Source organism: Suricata suricatta, chromosome 9 (assembly GCF_006229205.1).
Source record: "Suricata suricatta isolate VVHF042 chromosome 9, meerkat_22Aug2017_6uvM2_HiC, whole genome shotgun sequence".
In the NCBI taxonomy this organism is placed as follows: domain Eukaryota; kingdom Metazoa; phylum Chordata; class Mammalia; order Carnivora; family Herpestidae; genus Suricata; species Suricata suricatta.
The window spans coordinates 103,739,040-103,756,195 of record NC_043708.1 but is presented as its reverse complement, the minus strand read 5'-3'; the positions used below and the strand labels follow the sequence as shown (position 1 = coordinate 103,756,195).

The window sequence follows — 17,156 nt, the reverse complement described above, 5'->3', positions numbered from 1 at the left end:
TTAAGAGTATATCTTAGGCCTTGTCTGAGGAAATCCTCAGCATTCTACAGCCTGGAAACAAGGGCTTGGTGAATGTACTAACCTCCCCAGCGTGCTGACCCAGACCTGATCACGGCCAACAGCCCACATCCCTCCTGCAGACTGCCCGCCCCTCCCCCCAGCCGTTCCTGTTTAATGGTGTAGAAGTCCACGTGTGTAACCACCTACCTGGCACTCCAATCCTATTTTAGCCCTACGGCTCCAAATGGATAAACGTTCAATAAAATGACCATGATTTGGGGGAGGAAAGAAAAAGAGTACATCTGAAGGGCGCCTGCGTAGCTCCGTCGGTTAGGTGTCCGACTTCGGCTTAGGTCATGATCTTGCAGTTCATGAGTTCAAGCCCCATGTCAGGTTCTGTGCTGACAGCTCAGAGCCTGGATCCTGCTTTGGATTCCTGTTTCTGTTTCTCTCTCTCTCTCTCTCCCCCTCCCTCACACATGCTCTCTCTCTCAAAGATAAACAAACATTTAAAAAAATTTTAAAAAAGAGTACATCTTAAAAATTCTCATCACAAGGAAAAAAAATATTAACTGTGTGGTGATGGATGTCAACTAAACTTACTGTGGTGATCATTTCCCAATAGCTACATCTGTCAAATCAGTATGCTGTACACCTGAAACTAACATAATGTGATGTCAACCTTGAAGGCTGTGGTTAGGGGCTCCTGATTTCTGCTCAAGTCATTATCCCAGGATCGTGGGATTGAGCTCTGTGTTGGACTCTGTGCTGAGTGTGAAGCCTGCTTGGGATTCTTCTCTCTCCCTTTCTCTCTTTCTGTCCCTCTCCCAGCACACACTCTCTCTCTCAAAACAAACTTTTTTAAAATAATAAAAAAATGAAAAAACAAAAAATAGAAGTTGTGATAGAAAGTCGCTCCTGTTACAGACCTAACAAGCTTCATCTGAGAACAGGATCTGCCTGGGGTCTGCTTGTGAGGGAAACCTTCCTCTGCTGGGAGTGCGCGCAGGCTTCCCTCTCCGAGTGCGGGACACGCTGCTTGCAGGACGTGGTGTGCTGACAGGGGGAATCCGCTCACCACCAGAGGCCAGATCCTCACCAGCAGCCACTGTTCTCTCCCCGCTTCTTAGAACCACGGTCACCAACCGCAACTTAAATTTTTTCCTTCCCTTCCAAGAGTCATCTGGCTATCTCTGGGCATCCCCTTCGGCCAATTCAGTGCCCATCTCCTGACCCAAAAGGCACACACAGGCTGACAATTAAGCAGACAATATTGTAAGCATTCAGAATCTGCTTTTCTTTTCTTTTTCAGAATTTGGTTTTCATTAGTAGACGCCACTCCAAGAAATGGTCAACATTTTTAAAACAGGATGTTATAAAGGCAGCCAAAAGGTATAGAGGTTATACTAAAAGGAGAGGGGGAAGGGAGGGAGTGAGAGAGAGTGAAGAGGAGTGAAGAGGAAGAAAAGGGAAACACGTGTTTCAAGGGAAACACAGGTCCTGGATTCTTGGTCTCTCATTTTCAATGACCCCCTAATAGTATTTGGCAGAGCAGCCCCATTTTACAGATACGGAAATCAAGGCTTAAGGAAATAGATGCCACTTGCCAAAGATCACAAAGTAACTTTTCCATTAAAAGAAACTGCCTCAAAGCACACATTTTCCCTTGCAGGCTGAGGGCTAATTCAGACGGCAGCAGATCCGCAATCTATCTCAAAGTCAATCACCCACCCGCAGACAGGAAAACAATGTTGTCAAGCTTGGATACCTGTCAGCCAGAATTCAAGAAAGGGCAATTAGCTAAAAAACAAAAACAAAAAACAAAACTCTTCTGGCCTGAAGGCTAATTTTACTGAAGCAGGGAGCGCGGGTTGAGACCATGGATAAAGGAAAAGAAGTGATAGCCAGAGATCTGCTCATTTTTAAACGGAAAGCGAGAAAAATTTCTAACAACATCACTGTATTTCTGGAGGCCCAAGCACCCCCAAAACAAGTAAGGCAGGACCATTTGTGCCTGGGTCACTGTCGGCATCATGCACCAGAGCAGTCTGGAAAAGGAGGCCAAGAGGCCACTCATCAGTCATTTCTAGCTTAACTTGGGACAGGCCTCTTAAAAAAAAAAAAAAAAAAAAAAAAAAAAAAAAAAAAAAGCACTTAGCCAAATGTGTTTACAGATCTAAGGACAAACGTGAGCCAGATGGGCCGGACAGTCCTCACACAGCCTACTGAGCAGAGCCCTCCCCGCACCCCTCACTCTTCTTCGGGAGAAGAGATCCTCTCTCTGAGCAATCACCGCTCCAGGTGAACATCACCAAGAATGCTGACCCCGGGCCCTGACACAGCAGGCTGCCCACGGCGCCCCCATCCCCATCACAAGGATCCCAGCAGGTCTGGGCACATGACCCGTATCAATCCAATTAGTCCTTCCTCAGGATTTTCTAACAGAAGGTGGGGGCTCTTCCCTCCCTGAGAATCAGACTAAAGCCAGAGACGATGCTTCCCACAAAGTAGAGCCGACCAGCCTGACAGAATAAAGCCATGTTCAAAGAGAAAGAAATGAGGGGCGCCTGGGGGGCTAAGTAGGTTAAGCCTCCAACTTCAGCTCAGGTCGTGATCTCACGGTTTGTGGGTTCAAGCCCCATGTCAGGCTCTGTGCTGATGGCTCAGAGCCTAGAGCCTGCTTCAGATTCTGTGTCCCTTTCTGCCCCTCCCTGGCTCACACACTGGTCTCTTAAAAATAAACATAAAAAAAAAGAAAGAAAAATTTACAAAGAGAAACAAATGAGAGCGCCCTAGGAGCATCTTTTTATCAGTACATCTTAAGTGAAGTCTAACAGCTAATGGCATTTAAGGCCCTGGACACCACTTTCCCTCAGAACAGCTTCATTCTTAGCTTCCTGAGTTTGATTTCTTTATGGTTTGAGCTAATCAGTGTGCACTAACAACCAGGAATCCTAACATCCGCTGGTTCTCACCAAGTGGCATCGAAAATTACATTACTAAGCAGGCACACACTGTGGTATGGAAACGGCACCACCAACTTTGGAGTTAGGCAGGTCTGGGTTTGAATTCTAGCTCTGCCACTCACTAGCTCCAAATAGGCCTAGAAGCTTCTTAGGAGATTCTGGTTTATTGAACATTACATGTTCAATGGGCTTTAAAAAAAAATTTTTTTTTTAATGTTTTATTTATTTTCGATACAGAGAGAGACAGAGCATGAGAGGGCGAGGGGCAGAGAGAGAAGGAGACACAGATCCGGAAGCAGGCTCCAGGCTCTGAGCCAGCCGCCAGCACAGAGCCCGATGCGGGGCCCGAACCCACGAACCCGAGACCTGACCTGAGCCAAAGCCGGAGGCCCAACCGACCGAGCCACCCAGGCGCCCCTCAATGGGCTTTTAAACATCACAACACTGGGGGACCTGGGTGGCTCAATCAGTTAAGCATCTGACTCTTGATTTCAGTTCAGGCCATGATCTTCTGGTTTGTGAATTGCGCTGCTCTCTCTCCCTCCCACTCTCTGTCCCTCCCCAGTGCTTGTGCTCTCTCTCCCTATCAAAATAAACTTAAAAAAAAAAAAAAAAACTTTAAATGCCACAACCTTGAGGCTGTTATACACACGTGTCCCTACACTTTCATCTGAACCTGTGGACAGTTCCGGGAGATGGAGGAGGAAGAGATTACCCCTAAATGAAGGAGGAAGATGAGGCTCAGAGATGATTACTCCATTAGGATCAATCAGGGAGCCGATTGCTGAGTAGGACAGAACTTTCTATTTGGTTCACTGGGCAGCCAGGATGATGGAGAGAGGGAGGCAGGGGCTCTGAGGCCACCTGGTGGGCGGCAGCTGTCTGGGGACTCCATGCCTGCCACTACCATCCAATGACAGCGCTGCACACGATCCACAGGCAGGAGACACATACCTCTAACTATAAACTTTGAAATGTGTTGTTTCCACATGGAAACAGAAAACCCCATCGCGTCCGTTTCTCGTTAATTTGGTGCTATCAGGTCTAACACTGCAGCCCACCCTCACACGGAGAGGCACTAACTAGACTGCATTGTCACTCTATGGTGTTGGGCGTCAAAAGTTGGGCTCTGTCTCAGGTGATGGTTAATGACATGTGCCCTTTGGTCACCAGGCATGCTCTCTGGGACCCGTGGTTCTCCTCAGGAAGTTACCAGTAACTGAGGAGAGTGGCGGGCCCAGCCCCCTGAGAAATGAGGTCACGTGGGCGCCTGGGTGGCTCAGTAGGTTAAGTGTCTGACTTCAGCTCAGGTCATGATCTTGTGGTTCATGGGTGTAAGCCCCACATCAGGCTCTGTGCTGTCAGCAGCAGGGCCCGATTTGGAAACTCCATCCCCTCTCCCTCTTTGCCCCTCCCCTGCTCATGCTTTCTCTTTCTCTTCAAAAATAAACATTAAAAAAAAAGAGAAAGAAATGAGACTTTGTGATGTGAGAGGGAACAGGATACAGCCCTCCCAGGATCACCTCTCAGCCTGGGCTAACAGGGCTTTTCCTAAAGGGACCCGGTACGGCATTTAGGCACAAGCTTGGGCCTCACACTCCCTTTACCACTTGTACCACAGCCCAGGAAGGGTCACAGATCAAATCTTCCAACTGCCTTCCCCTCCCCATCTGGCTGCACCAGCACCTACCCTTTGCCATCCAAGGGCTTACCAGAATAAACCCTGACACTCTCCCCAACCTGCCTCCCCTCCCCCAACTCAGCTATCCTGACTCAGACCCACACCCGCTCTTACTGGACCATGGCCAACAGCCTCCTGCCTGACCTCTCTCCCCTTCCAGCTCATCTTAGCCAGAGCAGCCAGAGCTCTCTTCCTCAAAGGACAGCTCACCTTCCTTCCACGGACAGGAGCCTCCTCTGCTCCCCGCTGCCTGAGACAATGTCCAGCTCCTGAGCAAGACAGTGAAGACCTCCCTCAAGTGCCTCAAGCATTCCTTACCGAAGTCCACCGCTCGGCATCAGGAACCGAGACCAGCCCCCCGAAACGACTGGTTATTTCCCGTAAGGACGCATCTGTGTGTTCTGACACGGTGCCAGGATGCAGGTGTTCACCTCTACCTGGGACTGCTCTCGCCGAGGCTGCACCTGTGTGACTTGTGCCTGCGCCGCACAGCTCGGCGCAAATACCACCTCCTGCATGATGCTCCCCCAAGGGGGCTGAGGAAGCACTCTCCCTCCTCCAACGGCCCATCTGCCTCGCCTGAGGAGCTAAGACACACACTCATCTGGAACCATAATCCATCGCTGTGGGTCTAGCAGCTGAGGTAATTCTAGAGAAAACGTGACTCACATTTCTCACCAAGAGACCAGCACACTGGATTCTAGCTACTAATTATCCACTCTCTGTCTCTCTCCATCTGGAAGGTGGAACAGTCTAGACAGAGTTCAAAGGAATCGGCTTTTCCCAGTACATTCACTGACTCCCATGAGATTATCACCACTTGGCTGGTGGATGAGGCTGGTGGGCAAAGGAAGCAGGGGTACAGCGGGGCCAGCTCCTGGACACCCTGGGCAGCCTGCTGATGGAGGCACAGGGGACACTCCCCTGCCACCCAGACAGGGCCTGTAGTCAGGACAGAGCCGTGTGTGCTCAGCAGCCACCCTGACTTTCTGTTCAAGGAAGCCGGGCAGGACACCAGAAAAGGCCCGCAGGTAGGCCAGCACCTGGCAAGTGTCACAGAAGAACCCACTCAGAAACTCATCAGTTGGGGCTCTGTGCTGACAGCTCGTAGCCTGAAGCCTGCTTCAAATTCTGTTTCCCTGTCTCTCCCTCCATCCTGGCTCTCTCGCTCGCTCGCTCGCTCACTCTCTCTCTCCCTCTCTCTCTCTCTCTCTCTCAAAAAATGAAGAAACTTAAAAAAAATCATCACATGTGAGTCTGCTACAAACAACTTATACAAACAACAAAACAAAAACACACTTGGGCCACTTCCAATCTTGCCTACCGGTGTGTCAACAGTAAGTCAGACAGAAGAGAAGAAGTCCTCGGGGCCTAAACCCTGACCGTGGCTGAGGACCCAGTTCCTGTGGTGGCTGTGGCCTGCATACCCCAGAGGTGCTCTGGAGACCCCCGGATATCCCACAGGACAGGGATCCAAAAACATGGTCAGAATCTCAGCAGAAGCCTTAACTTTCATTCTGACTGAGGGCTCCCTGGCCAATAAGGAGCCGCCCCAGAGCACGTTCCTAGCAGGAGCGCCCCAGGCACAAGCCACTAGAGCTCTAAAGAAAGCCATCAGCTGTGTGTCCCCTCAGAAATCTCAGCAAGCTTTCCGGTGCGCTGCAGGCCCAGGCTACCAATCCAGCACCGCACATCAACATCAGGCAGGTTACACACTGCCCCATCTAATGGAAGAAAAAAACGACTTGAGGCATAATTTAAAACTTCTCTTGGCATTTATTGACCTTCACAGCCAGCAACTCCAAGGCAGAAATAATTTATGGGCCAAGGTGTATGAACTCCCTATCAATTTAAGTTACATAGTGTTTTTTCAGGGTCTTGATCAAAATGAACCCGTGATACCTGCAGTGGGCTAGGGAGAAGGGTGAGCTGGCAGCACAAATCACAGCTGCAAGCAGCACGAAGCACAGCCGCGTGCTAAGACCCCCACCTCCCACCCCCTGAGGCAGAGCCTAACCACTGGGGTCGCACCAGACATAGGACCTGCTGCCACAGAGCACCTCCAAACCTTTGTGGTTAATTGCTTTCAGAGCTTCAGGATCAGGGAAAAAAACCCTCCCCTACCTATGTCATCCATCATGTTTTCGTCAAGAACTCAAAGCTGAGAACTTTAAAGCTGTTTCGTGCTTAAATTCTAAAGTCCCCTCAGTGGAGGGGCGCCTGGGTGGTTCAGTCGGTTAGGTGTCTGACTCTTGGTTTCGGCTCAGGTCAAGATCCCATGGTTTGGGAGTTTGGGCCCAGATCAGGCTCTGTGCTGACAGCCTGGGGCCTGCTTTGGATTCTGTGTCTTCTTCCCCCTCTGCCTCTACCCTGCTCTCTCTCTCTCAAAAATAAACATTAAAAATAATTTCTTAATAATAAAATAAGTTCTCTCAGTCGAGGAATTCTTCTTCCCCTTAAAACTCAATAGTCAGGAGTGGTTCAGTCAGTTGAGCTTCCAACTCTTGATTTCAGCTCAGGTCATGATCCCAGGGTCATGGGATTGGGCCCTGCTTGGGCTTCTCACTGTGCATGGAACCTGTTTAAAACTCTCTCTCTCTCCCTCTGCCCCTCTCCCCTGCTTACACTCTCTCTCCAAACAAAACAAAACAAAACAAACAGCAGTCAGGAACTTTTTCTGCAAAGGATCACAGAACAAATATTTTAGGCTTTTAAAGCCATACGGTCTCTTTCACAAGCAACTACTCACCTTTGCCATTATAGCACAAAAACAGTCATAGAAAACACTTAAATAAGCAAGCTGTATTCCAACAAACTTCATTATAGACACTGAAATTTGAATTTCACACAATTATCACATGTCACAAAATTCTGAAAAACAATCCTTAGCTTGCAAGCCCTACAAAAATAGGCAGCAGACCATATGTGGCCTGTGGGCCACCAGTTTGCCCACTCCTGCTCAAATGTATAAATGTGGCTTTGATCTGTTCGCGGTCTTTTGTCTTTCTGACCCAGTGCTTAATCATTTTTGTAGAGAACAATAATTTTCTTCCTAACTTGCTAGTTTTCAGCATTTGTTCCTCCTCCCCACCTTCTAGTAATAACACCCCTCTTTTCATTTGCGATATGCTCCTAACAGCAATGTTTTCTCTCCGAGGGTGCCCACCAAAAAGCCCTGCCTGGGGGTGGACTTAGCACCAGGGAGGGTCAATCAGACCATCCTGGAACCAATGATGGGCCCAGAGGTGGGCAGGCACTTCAAGCACAGCAAATCAGTGATTCCAGCCTAGAGGAGAATGGAGTTCTCTCTCTGGAAGACAGCATTAAGGACTGGGGCTAGTGAGGTCCATGCTACCCTCAGTGAAAAGACTCAGACTGGAAAGGAAGCCCATACCAGGAATAGGAAAGCCCAGAGATAACAGGGTCCTGAGACTGTCATTTCAACCTTATATTCATCCGTGCCTTCCAACAGGTAACCCACACCAATATATTCCCTCTTTTGATTAAGTAATCTCGCACTAGATTTTTGACACAACCAAAGAATCCGGACTAATTATATCACATCAAATTCTTTTTCAAAGCTGGCAGGGAAGCAATTTGTGCATAAAAAATGAGACTGGCTGTGTTCCACCATGTATTTAGTCACTTTTCCCCTGTTAGACTCTAAGCTTCCATAGGACACAATTCATTTCTGAGCCATCTTTATGCCCTTGGTAGTGATTTACTCAGTACCCTGCACTTGGTAGGTATTCTATGGATATTAAGACAAATAGCTACTGTGAGAAGGGCAAATAAACACGGAGGGGGACTTGTGCACGTACTTACCCATGACTGTACACCAGAATGTTACCCAGAGATGCCAGAGAAAGCTTCCACTCCCAGGGCGCTCACCGATCTCACACCCACTCCCTGATTTAACAGCCCATAAACCACATACACCAAGGTGAGCCACACAGACTGCTCGCCTACTGAACAGCCAGGGGAAATAGAATACAATGTCTGCAAAACACTAGGACAGACTGACAGAGGACTTCAGCCACCTCCTTGACCTCAATCTCGTCTTTCTTCTCTTCTCTCGTGAGGGCACAGTGATTCAGTATGGTCTTTCTAATTGATTAAGTTTTCTTTCTAGCTCATCTTCTAATTCAAGCAAAAGACCTGGAGGGCAAAGCATTCTGTTATGGAAACTGAAACTACCCCACAAGCAATAGGGACCACCCTGATGCTGGCAAGACCCCACACGACTGACCCAAAACAATGATGGGCCTGATCTATATGGACCATTGCATGTACCCACCAATCTCTGTCCCACATTTTCCTTATATAAACCTACAAGTATTTTCAGTACCTTAGGGACGCTCAGCCACTGTCTTTTTGGTGTTGGCCTCACTGAAATAAATTCCTTTCAGCTAGACACATGCACACAAAAGGTAGGATATCCCACTAGGACCAAGAGTCCTTCAACTCATCCAGTCGACTCAAGATAAATGAAAACCTTTCAAGGGACTACTACTTAGCTGAAAAAACAATACCTAAGCTAAGGCGTTAGTTGAGGCTAGGCCAGCCGGGGGAGAGGCTAGCCTCTCTGGGGATGAATGAATACATGAGGAGAGGCCCAACAAATCCACAAGCTTAACAGTAGTTTAAAAACAACAGTTTATTACTTTTAAGTGTTGGGTTGGTTTACGACTTGGTGAAAGCTAATTGAAATAATCTCTAAGTTATCACCAGTAAATCACTATCAACAAGTAGGAATAAATAAAAATGCGAGACAGAGAGAGAGCCTCTTCATCCTTCCCCATTTTCCCTCAAGGACATTAATGAGAAGGCACAGAGTTTAAATTTTATCAGGAAAGACTATATTTAGACCAGAGGAAGAACTTCCTGGCAGCAAGGAAGCCTAAAGACAGAGGCAGGGAGACTCACTGTCTCACTGTCACCCTCACTCAGGTTTCCAGGAATCCTCCACTCATTGTTCTCACTTGGCAATCGCATCGGGCAAGAATACCATTCCATAGCCTGGGCCTTACAGGGGATTCTTATAGGGCTTCCGGAGAAGACGCCAATGGCCAGAGTCTGAAAAGCGAGCAGCCATCCCAGGCTGCCTGTACACACTGCTCACTGGAGCAGAAGTCCTAGTGACTTCCCCTTCTTGGCTAGGCAAGTAAAGAACTCTCCAGCATGGATCTCTGTCCAGAGAGCCGTCTGGCCCACAAAGCCGCTCTTCATGCCAAAGAAAAGTAATTGGTGGAGCCAGAAAAGGAATTCCTGAGAAAGTGGGGGCAGCACTGGGCAGAAGGGAAAAGCAAGTTAGTTATTCCAGGAAGGAGCTGAAACTTTCCTCCCTTCGAAACAGACATCAAGTTAGAACTCTGCATTGAGGACACAGAGCATGGTACATGGAAGGCAGTGGAAAGAGACAAACACAGGAGTAGATTAATGACTGCTTTACAAATGTGTAGGGGACATGGGTTCTTGGCCCGGTTTCCCTGTTGATTCCTGTGTGTTCTGGCACAAGTTAATCACACATCCACCCATTTATCAACCCGTCAAGGGCAAGCTATCCTCTGCTCTTACGTTAGAGACTAGAAATAGAGATGAGGGAGACATGTCCCCTGAGTTGAGGAAACTCAGACTAGTGGGAGAAAAACAAACTCTGAGCTCCGGTTCCATGTCTGAAAAATGGGCCAAACAGACATTGCTGTTGTCAACAATAAATGAGACAAGTCACTAAGGCACATCAGACGTGGTACATAACAGGCCCTCAATACAGCCATTATTTGTTATAGTAAGAAAGGAATGGACTCTGTGCCGAAGGAATAGAGAAGGAGTACTCAATCCACTTTGGGAAGGGATAGGTTCCTGGAACACTTCTTGAAAGACATGTCTGAGCTAAATGGAAACATTATTACTATGGTAACAATATAACGAAGATAAACAATAATGTTTTATTTATTAATGACTTACAAGGAAGCCCTTTTAATTCTCACAAGGATACGAAATAAGTGTGTAATTTGCAATTACTGCTCTTTGGCATGAACGATCCTCATTTTACAGATGAATAAATAACTCAAGAGTCTATACTCTGTATGTGACAGAGTTAAGATTTGAACTTGAACTGGCAGACCCCCAAGCCTCGGTGCTGTACTTAAAAGATGAACAGACTTAGTCTAGAAAAGGCATGAGTGTGAGGGACGGGGCAGGCTTGGGAAGTAAGGTTCCCAGGAAAGGCAAGTAATAATATGAGCAAAAGTGAGAAGCACACAAGGTACAGCTCAAAAGAGGAATTAAGTCTCAGTGGGTCTCAAGTTCTTCACAAACTACACAAAGGCATAAGGAAGGCAGTTAGCGAGGTACCTGGTTGGTTCAGTCGGTTAAACAGCCAACTTCAGCTCAGGTCATGACCTCACAGTTTGTGGGTTCAAGCACCATGTCAAGCTCTGTGCTGACCGTTTGCTCGGAGCCTGGAGCCTGCTTCTGATTCTGTGTATCCCTCTCTTTGACCATCCCCTGCTTACACTCTGTGTGTCTCTCTCTCTCAAAAATAAATAAACGTTAAAAAAAAATTCTTCCTTTAAAAAAGGAAGGCAATTAGTCTTCATTAGGCCCATCCTTACACAAACCCTTTTGCAAGCTGCTTTCTGTATGTAATTTCCTAATCCTCACAATAACCTAGGAGTAGGCAAGAGGATTCTGCTTTATAGATGATACAATGGCTTTCCTCCACCAGAGCCCTCTACAACACGGATGGTCCCCCCTCTGAGATTTAGGTCATTCACAGCCCTCAAACCCAGCCCCGTGCTCAAGAAATGTTCATCTCTCCTCTCCTTTCAGCTACTCTTATTTCCTAGAAATTAATAAACAAAAATATTCTATCCTGGCACTCACGGGCTAAAAACAAACAAAAACAGAATAAGGTCCATATACCACTGGAAAAGTGTTCCCCCTACAAGTCATACCATATCTCTTTACTGATACTTTTCTTAGCGGTAGTAGAAAAAGGCTAGTGCAGTTAGAAAGGAGAAGGCTTTCTACAGTTTTACATTTTAAGATTATAGTTTGATGCATCCCAAATAGGACATATCCTTATCCCTCAGATCCTGTGAAGCCAATCCCCACGCTAGCCCACGCAGCCTTCAGGCAACCACTGATCTACTTGATTACAATGTTCCTGTGGATTAATTACATCTGATGTAGATATTCATATAAATGGAAATATACAGTATGTATTCTATTGTGTAGAGCTTATTTTTACTCAGCATGATGTTTTTGAGATTCATCCAAACTGCTATCAACTGTTTGTTCATTTTTATTGTTGAGTTGAATTCCATTGTTTGAATATATCAAAATTTGTTTATTCACTCGTCTGGTGATGAATATTTTGGCTGTTTCTAGTTTGGGGCTATTGTAAATAAAGATGGTATGAACATTTGTGCACAAGTCTTTGTGTGGACAAATGTATTCATTTCTCTCAATATGGAGAAGCACGGTTGATGAATTGATTGTATGGTTTAATTTTAAAAGAAGCTACCAAACTCTCTTTCAAAGTGGTTGTCCCTTTTTCTGGCTGCTTTTAAGAAACTTGCTTTATCACTAGTTTTCAGCAACGACACTATTTTTTTCCTTTGGTTTTTTACAGCTTACTGGTATATAATTTTCATACAATAAGCCCCAATACTTAGAGTGAATCATCTGACGAATCTATATATGTGATCGTCACCACAATCAAGATTATAAATATATCACCCCCACAAGTCTCCTTGTGCTCCTTTGTAATTCTTCCCTTCCTCCCCTTCTTCCCCTTCCCTCACTCCCCAGGCAACCACTGATTTGCATTTCATCATTACAGATCAGTTTGCAATTTCTAGAATTATATAAATGGAATCACACAGTATGTGCTCTTTTTTTGTCTGTTTACTTTTTCACCTATCAGTGGCTTATTCTTTTTATTGCTGAGTAATATCCAGCATATGGACGTACCACAATGTGTTTATCCATTCAACTACTGATGGACGTTTGAGTTAGTTCTAGTTTTTGGCTTATACATGTAAAACTACTCTAAACATTCATGTACGAGGACTTGAGGACATATGCCTTCATTTCTTTAGGGAAAACCCTACAAGTAAAATGGCTGCATGTAGGGTAGGCAGACGCTTCCCATTTTAAGCAATGGATAAGCTGTTTTTCAACAGGCTCGCACCATTTTACATGTCGGCCTGCCGTGTCTGAGAATTCCAGTCACTGCGTCCTCAGAAACACATGGGCAGTCTCTCCGCACATTCCGGTGGGTGTGCAGGCAGAGCTCACTGTGCTCTGAATCTGCATCTCCCTCATGACTAATGATATTCAATTATCTTTTCATGTACTTAGCAGCCACTCATCTATCTTCATTAGTAAAGTGTCTGTTCAAATGCTTACCCATTTTTCCAACCGAGTTATGTTTTTATTACCAAACTGTGAGAGGTCTTTATATATTCTAGACAATGTCACTTGACAGAGAACGGTTTTGTCAGTTATTTTCTCTTCATGTGGCTTGCCTTTTCATTTTTGTATCTTTTGAAAAGCAAATGTTTTCATTTAGATGAACTTCAATATCTTGACTTTTCCTTTACCGTTTGTGTGCCTTCTGTCCCCTATTTAAAAACTCTTTGCCAAAACAGAGGTCACTAAGATAGTTTGTTTTCTTTCAAAAGTTTTATAGTTTTAACTTTTCACTGATGAACAGTATTCTGTTCCATGAATATACTGTTAATGTGTTAATCTCCTCGCTGATTGAAGAACATTTTGCTCTTTTCTATCATGGATACAGTTGCTTTAAAGTATGGACATATGCTTCTCATTTATCTTGGACAAATACTTAAGAGTGTACAGTCACATGGTAAGTGTCTATGTACCTTTATTTTTAAAAAAAAGATTGTTCGTTTTTTTTAGTCAAACTCACATCCAGTCAGTCATGGCTTTGGGTCTATGTATTGTCTAGTCCAGTGGGCAGATGGTGACACTGGTGACTAGGTAACTAAGCTCCCACTGGGGCTCTGGCCTGGGCTTACTGGGAGATCATGCCTCAGGTAACAGGTGTAACCTGCAACAGGCCAGACCAAACCAAGAGTGGAACTTGCTGCCCTAGCCATCAAACTCACTAGTCAAAGACCTGGTACTCCTGGCTGGCTCAGTCATACAGTATGTGACTCTTGCTCTCAGGGTCACGAGTTCAAGCCCCACATTAGATGTAAAGATTACTTCAAAAATAACTACTAGCCAAAGACTTGTTAATAAAAATTTAAAATACTATTCAATGGCTTTTATACCAAAACAAAACATACAACAGGATGCAACAACTTTTGATTTCAGCTAAAATTCAAAGCATACTAACTAGCACGTAATTTCTTACCTCTGTGCATAATCTTGTGCTTCTCCCTCAGGTATGTCAGACCTTTTATTACCTGGAGGAAAAGAATGTAACAAAATGGGAAACCTAAATGGTGATAGTTAAAAAACAATCAGCCTATTTTAAAATGATACAGAAAAATATTTCATCTAATATCATAAAATTGCCTTCTTCATTTTTTATTTGATTTCAACCTGTCATATCAAGAAACCATCTTTTTAGATGGTATACAGTTATTTTTAAGCAATGTTGATTATTGCAAGTTTAGACAATCTTACAAACCCTGGTGCTTGGGGCACCTGGTGGTTCAGTCGGTTGAGCATCTGACTCTTGATTTTGGCTCAGGTCATGATCTCATGGTTCATAAGACTGAGCCCATGTCAGGCACTGCGCTGACAGCGCGGAGCCTGCTTGGGGATTCTCTCTCTCCCTTTCATGCACATGCATGCTCTCAAAGTAAATAAGGAAGGAAGGAAGGAAGGGAGGGAGGAAGGGAGGGGAGGGGAGGGGAGGGAAAGGGAAGAAGGAAGAAGGAAAAAGGAAGGAAGGAAGCAAAGAAGAGAAGGAAGAGAGAAAGAGAGAGAGAGAGAGAAAGAAAGAAAACTTGTGATTGAATTCAGTTTTTGCCTAAAGCTGCAATATAAATCAACTCATGCCACAAATGGAAATTCTTTTGGATATCTGGTCTATTTCTCCAGACACAGATTGTAATATAAAGGAAGTCACTTTTCTAGTTCTGGCAAGAGAGAGACAGAGCAAGAATATTGTATCTAGAATCAAGACAGAGAAAATTCTGGTGAGAAAACCCCACTTTTCTTATGAAATTTCCCTTGGCTGACTTACTATCTTCCTCTCTTGTCCATTTCCTGCCAACTCATTAACTTATCAATGAGGGAATTTGGATGAAAAATTGCACAATATACTCACAGCAATGCTAACTTTTCCTAAAATTTGTTCAGGAATTCTTCCAGCTTTCTTCAGCACCTGATCCAAGGAACCCCCATCCTAAGAACAAGAAGACCAACCCATTTAATGGCAGTGTTTGTTACTATCCTTTTAAGTGTTAAACTTCAGCAGGAAAGTGAATCTCACATGTGGCAAATCCTCCTGGAAGGGTACCCTTTGATTTGTTCCAGACCTCAAAGACAGAAATGTAAGGCACTGTGGGAGCCATCAAATAGCTAGAAACTCGAATCGTGAATAATCATTAAACAAAGGACTAATTCAGGGATCAAAAAAAGATTTGCGCTGGGGCACCTGGCCGGCTCAGTCAACGGGTCAGGCGATTCTTGATCTCAGGGTTCTGGGTGCAAGCCTCATACTGGGTGCAGAGATTACTTAAAAATGAAATCTGACAGAACAATGCATGGTTAGGACCAGAAGATCTAGAGGAAAACTGTCTAAATTCATATCCTATCAACTCTGTTGCTTCCTATCAGGAGGTCTTTGACCAGGTTACTCGCAACCTATAAAATGGGCATGATATCTAATGCTATTAAAATAATCATAGTAACTACTGTAAGTATTAAATAAGCTGATACACATAAAGCCCTCAGAACAACATCTAGCACACAGTGAGTGCCGATCAATGTCAGCCATTTGATCAGCAGTGTATGTCACAACTTCTTTAGGAATTATCCTAAAAAATCATAGTTAATAAAATCAAAAGAAAAATGTCATAGAAAGCAATGATTCCTTCCACAAATCCTACCAAGCGCCATGAACTGTGTTAGGTTCTATGGAGGATGAAGATACAAAGAACTATTTCTAGTCCTCATTAAATGTACAAACTAGCAGGGTAAAGATACAAAGTCTGCAAATAATAAAACAGGATATATGCTTAAGAAAAGTTTTACACATATGGAAGAGAGAAGAAATTCTGACTTCACTCAAAAGATGGCATTTGAAGACTTCCAGACTCATTCTACGAAGCAAATATCACTTTGATTCCTAAGCCAGGCAGAGACCCAACAAAAAAAGAGAACTACAGGCCAATATCCTTAATGAATATGGATGCAAAAATACAAGATACTAGCAAATTGAATTCAACAGCATACAAAAAAAATTATCCATTATGATCAAGTGGGATTCATTCCTGGGTTACAAGGCTAGTTCAATATTTGCAAATCCATCAATGTAATACATCACATTAACAAAAGAAAAGAAAAAAAACCATATGACCCTGTCAATAGATGCAGAAAAAGCATTTGACAAAATACAACACCCCTTCTTAATAAAAACACTTGAGAAAGTCGGGATAGAAGGAACTTACTTAAACATCATAAAAGCCATTTATGAAAAGCCCACAGCCAATGTTACCCTCAATGGGGAAAAACTGAGAGCTTTCCCCCTGAAATCAGGAACATGACAGGGATGTCCACTCTCACCACTGTTGTTTAATATAGTGCTGGAAGTTCTAGCATCAGTAACAAGACAACAGAAGGAAATAAAAGGCATCAGAATTGGCAAAGAAGAAGTCAAACTTTCCCTTTTCGGAGATGACATGATACTCTACCTGGAAAACCCGATCCACTCCACCAGAAGCCTTCTAGAACTGATAAATGAATTCAGTAAAGTTGCAGAGTACAAAGTCAATGTACAGAAATTGGTTGCATTCCTATACACCAAAAATGAAGCCACAGAAAGAGAAATCAAGAAACAGATTCCATTCACAATTGCATGAAAAATCATTAAATATCTAGGAATAAACCTAACCAAAGATGTAAAAGACCTGTATGCTGAAAACTATAGAAGACTTATAAAGGAAACTGAAGAAGACACAAAGAAATGGAAAAACATTCCATCCTCCTGGATCGGAAGAATAAACATTGTGAAAATGTCATTATTACCCAAAGCAATTTACACATTCAATGCAATCCCCATCAAAGTTGCACCAGCATTCTTCTCAAAGCTAGAACAAACTATCTTAAAATTCGTATGAAACCACAAAAAACCTCGAATAGCCAAAGTAATATTGAAGAAGAAACCAAAACGGGAGGCATCACAATCCCAGACTTTAGCCTCTACTACAAAGCTGTCATCATCAAGACAGTACGGTATTGGCACAAAAACAAACACATGGACCAATGGAATAGAATAGAGAGCCCAGAACTGGACCCAC

At 44.4% G+C, this 17,156-nt stretch overlaps 1 protein-coding gene across 1 annotated transcript in view; it reads right to left on the bottom strand.

The window, feature by feature from the left end:
• The window catches only part of MAP2K1 (mitogen-activated protein kinase kinase 1), a 79,614-nt gene that overhangs the window by 14,328 nt on the left and 48,130 nt on the right, over window positions 1–17,156 (bottom strand). The window contains exons 4-5 of the mRNA XM_029950387.1: window positions 14,963–15,040; window positions 14,039–14,090 (exon numbers count right to left, since the gene is read on the bottom strand). Coding sequence (XP_029806247.1) covers window positions 14,039–14,090; window positions 14,963–15,040 — 130 coding nt within the window. The remainder of the gene's footprint in view (window positions 1–14,038; window positions 14,091–14,962; window positions 15,041–17,156) is intronic.